Consider the following 12,724-nt stretch of genomic DNA (forward strand, 5'->3'; position numbering starts at 1 on the left):
AAGAATGTGAAGTCAAAGCTTTAGAAAAGCATTATTAGTAAGGTAACAATGCAAACTTTACAAGGCAAAACTGCTGTATCTCATAATATAATGTCAGGAAAAACCTATATTTGTCAAAAAATGTAATTACCTGCATTCAAATTGAAACATGCTTTTAAAAAAGAAAGCATGGTCATTTTCTTGTCTTATAATTCAAATTTTGATTATTAGTTCAAACTTTTTGACTCTACTCATGAGATCACACTTCCTTCTTTTTTGTCGATAGACTCCTCCCTCTGTCCCACAGATGACCGACAGTGGGGACGTGTTCGATGAAATCCCTACTGGCTGTCGCTCTGCAGAAAGTGGCTTCACAGACTTCATCCAATACCGAGAAGATGGTTCCGAGGACCCAGAGCGAGCCTCTCATCCCGACCCGCCTCTTAGAACAGGCAGTCGTCCCTCAGGCTCGTGTCAGTCCAAGCCTTTGGACAAACCAGTCATGCAGTGTTGCCTGGAGCACTTCCAGCAGTTTCTCTCCTGTCTGATCACTTTTTATATTATTCCTGAGCACCTGGATAAAGCTGAGGGTCAGAGAGGTGAGCTCTTGCATTCGGGGCCCTTGGTTTCCGAGGGTTCCCAGTCCAGTAATTATACGGAGCCGTGCTCAGGAGCTGGAGTGGGCCAGAAAGATGGTGTGGCTGCATTCACTGCTGCCTGTCAGCTCTTCTTAGAATGCTCCAGTTTCCCAGTCTACATTGCAGAGGGCAACCTCAAGTCTTCGCCTGCACAGGAAGAGCAATGTGGTACGTCTTTGTTCCAAAAAAAGATGAAATTGTTTTTATCTTCTCTACTAAGCTATCAGAGATAAATAAATGCCTTGCTTCATTTACCTGTACAGACAGCGAACAGGTTCGGCTGCCAGTGTGGCTGCAGACCCTGATGGATGCCTGCTGCCTGGCTGGTGACTTCAGCCTACAGGGTGTTGCCATCTCCCTGCTTATGGACCTAATAGGCCTGACTCAGTCAGTTGCTATGGTGACGGCAGAGAGTCTGGCTTCCAGTAGCAGTACGGAGCCCGCTCAGCCAATGAGTCCCAGCCAGGGTCGAGTGGCTGTGGTCATTAGGCCTCCACTCACTCAGGGAATCCTGAAGCATATTGCGGATAAAACGAACTTCTTCAAGGTAGAAAGTGAAGAAGTTGCTTTGCAGTTCGTGGGATTCTTATCAATCCTTCAGGGTTCTGACGTCCGTGTCTTGTCTTTGGCTCAGAGCGTTGCAGTGATATTATGGGACCAGCTGGGAGAAGGAACTCCTCAGCATCACCAGCGCAGCGTTGAGCTCTTCTATCAGCTACACAACCTGGTTCCTTCGTCCAGCACCTGTGAGGACGTCATAAGCCAGCAACTCATGCACAGAGACAAGGTCAGCAAAATGAACATGTCTGATGTCAAAAAGGGGCAAATGTATGTAGCTTTATATTTTATTAAATTAGTGGAAATCATTTCATTATCCCTGTTTTGTTTTTCAGAGAATTCGTTTGGCGGCCCATGTGAAGTTCTCTGTTCTGTGGCATTTAACGCGAGACTTGAACATCTCCAAGTCTTCTCCGTTCAGTCGCACATTTGACAGGTTAGTTCGATCAGTTATTTAATAAGAGTTCCCAATGAATAAACTTTCTCCAAATCATCCCTCTGATTCTGACTTCTTTTCACTCTCAGGTCTCTCTTCATCATGCTCGACAGCTTAAGTTATTGGGATCCGTGTACCAGTGCGGTCGGTCGAGCTTGGTTAAATCAAGTCCTTCAGAGACATGACATTGCACGGATTCTTGAGCCACTCCTACTTCTTCTGCTCCATCCTAAAACCCACAGGGTTTCTATTCAGAAGGTGCAAGCCCAGCGCCACTGGGCCCAGATGTTTCCTGAACCACCTGAGCAGGAACCAACAGAACCAATCTACGCTAGAAACTCCGGCTTCTCAGACAGTGAGCTGTGGATGTTAACCTTTGTCAGATATATTGATGACTCTAACCTCTGGTTGGTTTTAAGCCTTTTCTGAAACATCTGTTTTCCTTTCCTGTCTTTAGACTTTCTTCAGATTCGAAGTGAAGGGGTTGGGCATGAGGACTTCAGAGGTCTGACAATAGGTGACATGGAGCCCTTTTGCCTGACGGTAAACCCCCTAAGCGACAGCTTGTCCATTCTTAGCCTGAGCAGTGAAAACTTGCACTTAGCTGGTGAATATCAGACCAGGGACCAGCAGGAGGAGCAGCAGAGTTCAGAATCAAGTGGTTCTCGTTCATCTACTCTGGAAAATGGTAGCTTTGAAGACCAAGAGGGGGTCAGCTGCATCGGAAATGGCTCAGATCGACCGCTTGGTTCATCGGATGAAACGTCTGATGACTCCATAGAGGAAGCCGTGTCTTGTGTCGTGAAGGACTTGATTGATAGGGTTCTGAATTTAGTCGACGAGGAATCAAATGAAACCTCATCTCCGCCTGAAAATTGGCCCCAAACTGATACTGAAAGCACTTCTTCAGATACCTCCACTGGGATCCGCCTGGACTCCTGTCCTCCTCATTGCTCCTGTCCTCCTCATTACTCCATCCACCAGAATCTGCCAGAGTTGTTGGCTGAAGGCACACTAGAGTTCCTCTCTGTTACTCCAGCGGAGGGGCTACACAAAGAGGGCATTGCCCGCCACAGTTCATCACCCTCCATCGTCACATTGCCAGACTGCACTGATGCAGCCACTCCAGACCGCAGCCTGCAGGTGGAGGACCCTCAGGCCCGCAAACGCAGCCACAGCAGCACTCAGCTTAGCCTTAAAGGGAAGATCATGGAGAAGCTGGTAGACAAGTCTCCAGGGGCAAAGCCCAAGATCAAGAAGACTAAGAGGAAAGAGGAAGAGAAGCAGAAAAAAACGAACCAAGCTGAGAAACTGCATCCAGCCAGTATTTTCTTTGGAGACAGTCTAGACCTCGAGAACTGGTACAGCTGTGGTGAAGGGGAGGTGTCGGAGATTGAGAGTGACATGGGCTCACCGAGCGGGGGCTCTTGCGGTACCGGCGCCGGGGCGAACGTCACAGGACGCAGATCGTCCTACGCTCTGCCTCGATTTAACATCCATCCTCTCTACCAGCACGTCCTGCTCTACCTACAGCTCTACGACTCCTCCAGGACCCTGCACGCCCTGTCGGCGATCGCAGCCATGGTGAGAGCCGCTCCCTCAGGCTTTGTAAGCGCCATCTCCACCACCAGCATCAACAACACCTACACTCCACAGCTCTCCTTGCTGCAAAACCTACTTGCTCGCCACAGAGTGTCTGTTATGGGCAAAGACTTCTACTGCCCCATCCCCCAGGACTCTCACTCCCATTCTTTCCGCAGCGCCATGTACCTGGAGATCATCATCTCCCTCTGTCTCTACTTCCTGAGAAGCTATTACTCTGCCCACGTGACATTGGGTCCTCAGGACTTGGCAGGAAACCGGGCCATGCAGCTGACCAGCGTGGAGGTCTTGACGCTGCTCTTCAGCGAGCTAGCCAAAGTCACAGCTGGCTCGGCAAAGGGTTTTGCTAGCTTCATCAGTGACGTCCTCTCCAAGTGCAAAGTTCAGAAAGTCATCCTCCATTGCCTGCTTTCCTCCATATTCAGCGCCCAGAAATGGCACGACCAACGGACGGCAGGGGTCAACGTGGCAACGGTGGAGGAAGGTCTCTCGGAGGACAGCGTCATCAACATGTCGGAGGACCAGATAGACAGCTGCAGCGCTGTTCAGTCCCAGCTGCTCCGGCTGCTGCAGAGTCTAGTTGTACTTGAGCACAGGGTCTTAATGCCAGCAGACGAAGGTGGAGAAGGAGGACCTGCTGCAGGAGGAGCAGGTGGAGGGCCGGGAAGCGGTGGAGTGGCAGGATTTGAGATCTTAGGTGGGGAAGTGGAGCATGTCAACCCTCAGCAGCCTATGACGTCACTGCAGTACCTCCACGGTCAGCCTATTACAGCACAGGGCATGTTCCTGTGTGCAGTCATCAGGGCCCTGCACCAGCATCATGCCTGTAAGATGCACCCCCAGTGGATAGGGCTGATCACAGCCACCCTGCCTTACATGGGGAGGGTCTTGAGGAGGGTGGTGGCCTCAGTGACTCTGCAGCTATGCAGAAACCTGGATAACCTCCTCCAGCAGTACCGCTATGAAACCAGCATAACTGATACCAGGTAAGAACATGCAGGAAACATATTGAAATAAAATGACTTGGCATGACTTGGCCAGCAGATGGCAGTCTTTACTACAGAATGAACATCTGCCTTATGTTTCACCCACACTACACTTGCAGATTGAGTTTTATTCAAACTGTGTATTATCTGACTATCCTGTAGACCCCAGTGGATGGCTCTCTGCATCCCTCCTGACCTTATTCTGACTGTGCTCGAGGGAGTCACTTCCATTATCCATTACTGTCTGCTGGACCCCACTTCACAGTACCACCAGGTGAGGGCGCTGCACATCAAGCCCTGAGGATTCTGCTGCAGAAAATTAATGACGTTCTTGTTTTTCATGATTTTGCTGGCACTAAGATTTGTCAGGACATATTACAAGGCCTTGAAAAAGTATTTACACCCTTTCAACTTTTCCACATTGTAGCTATATAAAAAAATATTTGTTTATTTTGCAGGATTAATTAAGACGAAGCCGAAATAGTCGACAATTTTGAAGTGGAACAGCAAAAATGCTTGGTTTTCAAAATGTTTTTTATATTCAGTTTTAAGTGTGGCATTCATTTGTGTTGGCATATCAAGTCTCAATAAGGGATATTGCAATTTGAGGTTCTAATCTGAAAAATGTGGCAAAGTTAAGAGCATAAAAACTTTTACAAGTAATATTTTTAGTTTTCTTTCACAAAATTTGCTACCGACTCAATAACAAGCACCTGGTTGTGATCTCCAGTTACAAGTGAGTGTTGACCAGAAGCACCTGGCTGAGGCGCGTTCAGGCATCCTGTCCATCCTCCACACCATCATGTCTTCTGTCACGCTGCTGTGGAGCGTGCTCCACCAAGCTGACAGCTCCGACAAGCCAGCTGCCGCTTCAGCCGCCGCCACCTCAAACATCAACCTGGGCTCCACCAAGGTCTGTCATCAAATAAAGATCCATGAATTTCTGCCTGATAAAATAAACAATTTTGCAGCTGAATAAGAAAAACATTAACATTACATTAATGTTTCCAATGAGATTTTGGAAAATGAAACTTTTTCCAAGTTTATTTCTTTAATTGCTGTTTTTGCTTTTTCTAAAGAAACACATTTCGAAAAAATAAACTGAAATAATTCTATCTGTGGCATATTTAATCATGGATCTCATGTAGATTCCTTGCATCTCATTCACAGAACCTCCGTCAGCAGATCTTGGAGCTGCTGGGTCCGATCTCCATGAACCACGGCGCTCATTTCATGGCTGCGATTGCTTATGTTTGGAACGAGAGAAAACAAGTCAAGACGCCAATCAGAAATAAGGTAAACGGGGAGAAAGTCGGTCGAACAATGTAGAACAGATTGAGGAAACATTTATATGAAGTAAGATATGAAACACTCTAGAAAGCCAAATTCTCCAGTAGGTTTTATTTTGATGAAGCTCTTTAAATCGTTTCAAGGTGTTATCACGTATTCATAATGTTTATCTCTCAGGTGATCCCCGTAGCGAGTGAGGAGCAGCTGCTGCTGGTTGAGCTCGTTCGGTCGGTCAGCGCCATGCGCACCGAGACCGTTATGCAGACGGTGAAGGAGGTCCTGAAGCAGCCACCTGCCATCGCAAAAGACAAGGTTGGTTTACAACACTTGATGTTGAAGCCGACTAATAATTTTATCTGCTTTTATATAAAAATCTCACAAATTTAAATGATGATCAAATTGTCATTTACATAAAGTTTTGATGTATCAAAATGTGAAACTCTGTCTCATTCTTTCTTTTTGTTGTTTTTGTTGCTGTTAATTTTGAGGATTACAGTTTATGGATTACACCAATGAACTCCTTAGATTTCAAAAGATTGACAAAAAAGTCTTTTTAACCAGCTAAGTTAAGGCCCGTAGTACTTAATGATAATTGGGAGGCTTATAAATAATAAAAAGCAATTTAGAAGATGAACAGCTAACTGTTGTTCATTTTCTGTTTAAATTTACTAACTTGTCTGTTTTTTACCGATCTAATGTAATTTTTCACCCATCTTTAGAAGCACATCTCTTTGGAAGTCTGCATGCTGCAGTTCTTCTATTCCTATGTGCAGAGGTTAGTGCATCACATCGGAGGTGTTGGTATTGAACGATATCTGGTTAATGATTTCTATTTGTTGTCCTCCTTGTGTCCCAGGATTCCTGTTTCCAGTTTGGTTGACAGCTGGCCGTCTCTGCTGGCGCTGCTGAAGGACTCGGTCCAGTTGGGTCTGCCTGCTCCTGGGCAGTTTCTCATACTGGGGTTGGTTTCTCTACCTGATCTCTTTCTTTACGCTGTCAGAATATCCCCTCAGGTCTACGATTTTAAGAAAAAAATTATAATTTCACTGCAGGAATCCAGAGATTGTTCAGCCATCTGTTTTTTTTTATTTGTTTGTTTGTTTGTTTTCTTTCCACCAGAGTCCTGAATGAGTTTATTTTGAAGAATCCCAACCTGGAGAGTAAGAAAGACCAGCGAGAGCTGCAGGTAATTGTAGCTTTCTTCTACTTTCACTGTTATGAGTGAAAGTAGAAGCAGAAGTTGTGGTAAATTTTTGTAAACTAGGGGCTTTAAATGTTAGGTTGCTACAAATTTACTTTAACTGTCCTGAAGAAGAGTTTATTTTTACTAATAAACATCTGAAAAGTGTGGCAAGCATTCACCCCTTTACAGACCCAATCTATAAACTAGAATATTATTGAAAAGCTCATTTATTTTAGGAACTTTTTCACAAAGTGAAACACATTATGTACATCAATTATATACAGATGGGTGTTTGAAAGCCTTTATTTCTGTTCAATTATGATTATTTTCCACTTATAGCTAATGAAATCATATTTGAAATTGCAAACCAATAAGAAAACAGACACTCATCTGGACATTTATTCTAATTTATTGAATCTGACTGTAAGTATTTTGTTGAACTGCCTTTCATTACAATTACTAACAAATACCATAATAGCTAACAGGTACAGAGCAACTATGAATATAATTTTTCAAATCTTGCCACAGATTATCTGGTAGATTGGACTTCTGGACTTTGATAAAATCCCAGTTTAATATGTTGAAGTCTATGTTTTCATGATGCGGAAAAAGTTGATCAGTTAATAATTTCACATAAGACAAATGCTGTGTTTATCCTAGGTTGGGGATTTTTTCTTGCTGAAATATTCACTTTTAGGTCAGAAAGACTTGGTCATAAAAAGTAAAGAAACAAGCATATTGCAGTCCTATGAACTACTGAACAGATTCATCTGTTGCAGTACCAGAAAATATCAAAACAAAACTTTAATCCCGTATCGCCCACTCCAAGTTCTAACGCAAAGTACAGCAATGTACGATTGTTGTGATTATCAAACCAGGGTGGTGGTGAGAAGGTTTCCTTAAGACAATCTGTTGTGCGTTCAGGACGTGACTCACAAGGTGGTGGAGGCCATCGGCACCATCGCCGGCTCCTCTTTGGAACAAACCACGTGGCTCAGGAGGAACCTGGAAGTGAAGGCCTCTCCTCAGATCGTTGTGGACGGAACCAACCTGGAGGCAGACGTAGAAGGTGCTCCGTTACCAAGTCTCGTATCTTCACTGAACTAAACCGTCGCTGCATTACTTTTTAGTATTTGCTACGACACGTAATTCAATTGAATCTGAAAACTGGATGACGAATGTAGCCGCAGCTAAACTTTCAGAGTGCTTTGGATTGCTTCAGCACGGCTGTTTGTGTCATCAGCTTTGTTAGCCGCTGCTAACGTTTGCCATATGTGTTTTGTAGACTTAATGCTCACAGTGATGGAGGCCTCCAGCTTCACTCCATCTGTGTACAGTGTTCACGCCCTCACGCTGCTGGCCGAGGTAAACACGAGCGTCCGTGACCCGACTGCTCCCCCCCGGCAAGTCGGTGGTTTTCAGACCCTGTTATTATCCACACCAGCAGTACGCTAATACACAACATATGAGGGCCTTGAATTAGATTTTCACTCCACTCCTCCAGACGTCAGCAGTGAACCAATAAATCGATGCTTCGGGTCGGTTCTGGCTCTGGAGGATGTGGACAGTTTGACTCATTGACGACCTTTCTTTTGCATCCTGGCTGTTTTTAGCTCAGTGTGGGTTTAATTATGAACATGTTGCCTGTGCTTCACTGATATAAAAGCTGTACATTTCTGAGTTTAAGCAAGGCTCTACATCAAAAACACGCTGCTCTGCCAGATGAGATTCTTGCTCTGTGCCTTGTACATCACTTCTCAGCCGCTTCAGCTTTGTAACATCATTCACTTCTGGCTTGATGTATTGACCTCTCCTTTAGGTGCTGGCTCATCTGTTGGACATGGTGTTCTACAGTGACGAGAAGGAGAAAGTTATCCCGCTGCTGGTTAACATCATGCACTACGTAGTTCCCTACCTCCGCAACCACAGGTGTGAATCAGGTTTTCTGGCTTTATTTCTTTCAGTTTTACACTTATAAAGTGGTTTTCCCCTTGAATTAAAGCTATACATAAAATTACAAACTGGACATAAATTACGTCAAAATACAAGATTAGTAAGGACGTTAATTTAAGGATAATATATTGCAAGAAAGTGCCAAATCGGAAAATTCTAATGGATCAATAAAAAAAGAAAGTGGTTAATTTCTGTTTTTGTAAAACTTTAACCTCCTAATATCAAATATTAGTTGACTTTAATATCTGTATATTGCTGTGTTTTCAATGCTTCTAGCACTGCTGCAATGTGAACGTAACTGAGAAAAATTTTACTTATTTAAAGCAGATAAAAGGAGTATAGAGTTGACATATTCGTAATATGTAACAACTGTAATATATAGCGTTATATTACAGTTTAGCATGATTAGTTCAGTTTGTATTAGTGACCGTTTACAGCTGTTTTTCCTCCACAATGTAGCTCCTTTACCTGTACTGAGATTTCCCTTAATGACCTTAATGTCTGTAGCAGACAGGCTGAAGTTACTCCAAGTCAGTTTGTTCCCCAGTTAAATGAAGTTAAGATGATATGAAATTTTTATCCTGTGGCAGACAAGGTAACCAAAATAGAGAGAGCAAAATGACCTGCAACTGTAAAAATGTACCTTAGTGACATTTCACCCTCTGCAGAAAATAATTTTCCTTTTTACATAAACCTTACAGCTTCTGTTCTTTCTCTGACATTATTTTAAACTGAACTGATTGTAAAAATATCGGGTTTTTTTGTGAACATCTCCCTTTTAACTCTTGTTCCTTCTGTAACAACTTCCACACTGAATATTGTTTTTGTACATGCAACCTGTTAGCACTTCTCTGTCTTGAGAGGAAATGCCTGTGTCAACCTTCCTGAAAAGCTGTGTTTTTTTAATGTTTAGTGCTCACAACGCCCCCAGCTACCGAGCCTGCATCCAGCTGCTGAGCAGCCTGAGCGGCTACCAGTACACCCGCCGTGCCTGGAAAAAAGAGGCCTTCGACCTCTTCATGGACCACACCTTCTTCCAGATGGATGCTTCGTGTGTCAGCCAGTGAGCACAGAACCCATTTATATATGAACTAACGCTCACAATGAAAAGACATTCCTAAAGCACAAATTTAATTAGGAGAAAGAAGATGTTTACGTAGAGTAAAAGCTTTGCATATATTCACAGCACACTTTGCTATAAGTTTAATACTTTTTCTAAAATTACAGCCTTAAATGTCTTAAATTTTAGTGTAACTTTTAGTGTTGTGTTTTCATTTTTGTAAAGCACTTTGTGACTTTTCATGTCAGTGAAAGGTGCTATATAAATAAAGTTTACTTACTTACTTAAATTCATATAAAAAAAATGCAAGCTGGCCTTAAATACATGAAATTTTGTGGCAGTAGGAATACTTCATGTTGTATATTTTAATAGACGTAGTTTATTTTTCCTTTCTTTGTTAGACTTTCCTCTCAGGCAGAAGTCTGACTGGTGTGCAGACATCTTCATTGTGTGCATGAATTGTCCTTTAGGTCTTCAAACGCTACACAGAACCACTAAACAACTCTGCCATATTATACCCCCACCATCAAACTTAACACTTGATGTTAAGTCATTGCATTGCTTTTCTTCTTTTGCACAGTTTTATCTGAAAATGGGTTTTTTTTTCAGCTGAATTAGTTTACCTTTATTTCAGTAATCACTTATTGTTTCATCCCTAATTTCAGTGAAGGTTATTCAATAACCTCTGTTTGTGAATGCATCTGGATGTTGTTCACAGGGTTTTACATTAACATCATTTCCCTGATTTTCTAGCTGGAGAGCCATCATTGACCACCTGATGACTCATGACAAGACCACATTTAGAGACCTGATGAGTAAGTGTCACATTTACTATTTATAAATCTGTTTCTGCCATATCTGGTCACAGGGAGTTGGCTGTGAATCAAGTCGAATAATTGAACATGCAAGAAAGAAAACCTTTTTTTAGTTGTTTTCAGTTTTATTCACATTAAGTCCGAGATCCTCTGAGCTGAAAACTAAAATACTGTTGATCTAGAAGTTGGAAATTGTAGTCAAACTGTTTGCCTGTGTTTTCAGCCCGGGTGGCGGTGGCTCAGAGCAGCTCCCTGAGTTTGTTCACCAACAGAGATGCTGAGCTGGAGCAGAGGGCCATGCTGCTCAAACGCCTGGCCTTCACCATCTACAGCAGCGAGGTGGACCAGTACCAGAAGTACCTGCCGGACATCCAAGGTAACACAAGCAAACCTCTTACTAGAACAGAGCGCAAGGCTGTGTTTGTATTGACCATATCATTGTGCAAAATGAAATTACGGAAATAAATTTGCTTAAAGGCAATTTTGAAAAAGCTCACGTTCTTTTGATGAAAAGATATTGAGCTAAGATGAGGTGGGTTTTTTCAGCCAAATTGGTTTGTTTCGCAAAACTGCAATGAAAATATTTCTTTTATATCAGCCACATAATCAACAGTCAGACGTTATTACTGGTGAAAACAACAAAGACAACAACATGAAGTAGTAGTAGGAGGAGCAGGGTTTGTTTTTGGGGTGTTTTTCAGACAGTGTGGCTCTCACATCATCACAAAGTTCAGCAAAAGTTTTGATTCTGTAAAATCGGTGACTACAATTTCCCAAAAACGCTGCCATACCCCTAGTATGAGGGGCTTGGAATGGTTTAAATTTGTCAAATGTGTTGATTTTTATTGACTTATCACGTGAACAAGCTTATTCACGTGTGATTTTAATTGCATTTCTTATTTAACGGAAACCCAGAAATTGTCTTTTTGACATTCACATTATTGTACAACACTACTGATGAGTCAAATTCTCCTCTGGGATTAGATTCTGATCCAGCAGACACGTGTTGTCTGTGTGTGTTTCAGAGCGTCTGGTGGAGAGCCTGCGTCTGCCTCAGGTACCCATCCTCCACGCTCAGGTGTTCCTGTTCTTCAGAGTGCTGCTGCTGCGCATGTCACCTCAACACCTCACGTCACTCTGGCCCACCATGATCACTGAGCTGGTGAGCTCACAAACCGTTCTCTCCCTTTGCTTCTTTTACACAAATCAAACTTTGACGTGCGTGTGTCTTTACAGGTCCAGGTGTTTCTGCTGATGGAGCAGGAGCTAACCGCTGATGAGGACATATCGAGGTATACTTGCTCAGTGGCGAGCAGACATTTTAAAAAATGAAATGTAAAAAATTTGCGCTTAGCAGTGGTTTAGTAGCTACAAACCAACTTGCTTCATTCCTAGGACGTCAGGACCGTCGGTTGCCGGGTTGGAGACCACCTATTCCGGAGGGAACGGCTTCTCCACGTCCTACAACAGCCAGCGCTGGCTCAACCTCTACCTCTCTGCTTGCAAGTTCCTGGATCTTGCCTTGGCGTTGCCTCCGGAGAGTCTCCCTCAGTTCCAGATGTCAGTGCAGATAAAACCCATTGTGCTGTAGACTTCGCATGTGATAGGAATGGGCCAAGGACTTGAGCTAATACACCTTAATTAACTAGAGTATCAATTAAATGTTATGATTAATTCAAAAATTAGATGAAATTCAAGTATTTGTTTTATAGTTTTAATGATAGTCAATTTTCAGGGTGTTTTCACACCTGACAGTCTGGTAGATTCAGTTGGTCTGGGGACCAAAGTTGCAACATTTTTTAAATTTCCAGCTGCTGCCGTTTGCTTTCACACTGCTCTGTGTCAAACGAACCAAACCTTTTGAACAACCTGTTCCCCCTGTCGCCTGTGGTGGCGCTGCACCAAGAACCACTGAAGGAAACAACCTCTGAAGAAAGGCTTTGTTTACAAACTGTTACCAAAAATGGAGTGTTGTTGGATTTTAGCGATTGAATGTGACGCCACTGCATTTTTGTTTACATTTCTTAAAAAAGCAAGTTGCTCTCAGTGTTTTCCTTAGATGTTTTCGTATTGTTGTCTTGGTACAGCGCCACCACAGGCAAGAGGGTGAACAAGTTTCTCAAAGAGTTAGGTGGTTTGACAGTGCGATGTGAAAGTGAACCGCACCGGCTAAAAATGCAATAAATGTTGCATTTGCGGTCTCCAGTCAAACTGAGTCTACAGG

At 43.2% G+C, this 12,724-nt stretch overlaps 1 protein-coding gene across 5 annotated transcripts in view; it reads left to right on the forward strand.

The window, feature by feature from the left end:
• Positions 1–12,724, forward strand: part of dop1a (DOP1 leucine zipper like protein A) — a 31,646-nt gene that overhangs the window by 17,524 nt on the left and 1,398 nt on the right. For 4 of the 5 annotated variants that reach the window (XM_008431917.3, XM_008431920.3, XM_008431919.3 and 1 more), the window contains 22 exons: positions 266–785; positions 881–1,164; positions 1,252–1,404; positions 1,511–1,611; positions 1,701–1,966; positions 2,069–4,199; positions 4,362–4,473; positions 4,930–5,112; positions 5,370–5,495; positions 5,667–5,801; positions 6,209–6,264; positions 6,346–6,450; positions 6,609–6,675; positions 7,597–7,741; positions 7,958–8,037; positions 8,492–8,601; positions 9,539–9,688; positions 10,439–10,500; positions 10,724–10,876; positions 11,526–11,662; positions 11,737–11,792; positions 11,896–12,060. In XM_008431917.3, the coding sequence (XP_008430139.1) occupies positions 266–785; positions 881–1,164; positions 1,252–1,404; positions 1,511–1,611; positions 1,701–1,966; positions 2,069–4,199; positions 4,362–4,473; positions 4,930–5,112; positions 5,370–5,495; positions 5,667–5,801; positions 6,209–6,264; positions 6,346–6,450; positions 6,609–6,675; positions 7,597–7,741; positions 7,958–8,037; positions 8,492–8,601; positions 9,539–9,688; positions 10,439–10,500; positions 10,724–10,876; positions 11,526–11,662; positions 11,737–11,792; positions 11,896–12,060 (5,297 nt within the window). The remainder of the gene's footprint in view (positions 1–265; positions 786–880; positions 1,165–1,251; positions 1,405–1,510; positions 1,612–1,700; positions 1,967–2,068; positions 4,200–4,361; positions 4,474–4,929; positions 5,113–5,369; positions 5,496–5,666; positions 5,802–6,208; positions 6,265–6,345; positions 6,451–6,608; positions 6,676–7,596; positions 7,742–7,957; positions 8,038–8,491; positions 8,602–9,538; positions 9,689–10,438; positions 10,501–10,723; positions 10,877–11,525; positions 11,663–11,736; positions 11,793–11,895; positions 12,061–12,724) is intronic. The other variant, XM_008431918.3, reaches the window with a different exon arrangement.

Source organism: Poecilia reticulata, chromosome 16 (genome assembly GCF_904066995.2).
Source record: "Poecilia reticulata chromosome 16, P_reticulata-male-v2, whole genome shotgun sequence".
In the NCBI taxonomy this organism is placed as follows: domain Eukaryota; kingdom Metazoa; phylum Chordata; class Actinopteri; order Cyprinodontiformes; family Poeciliidae; genus Poecilia; species Poecilia reticulata.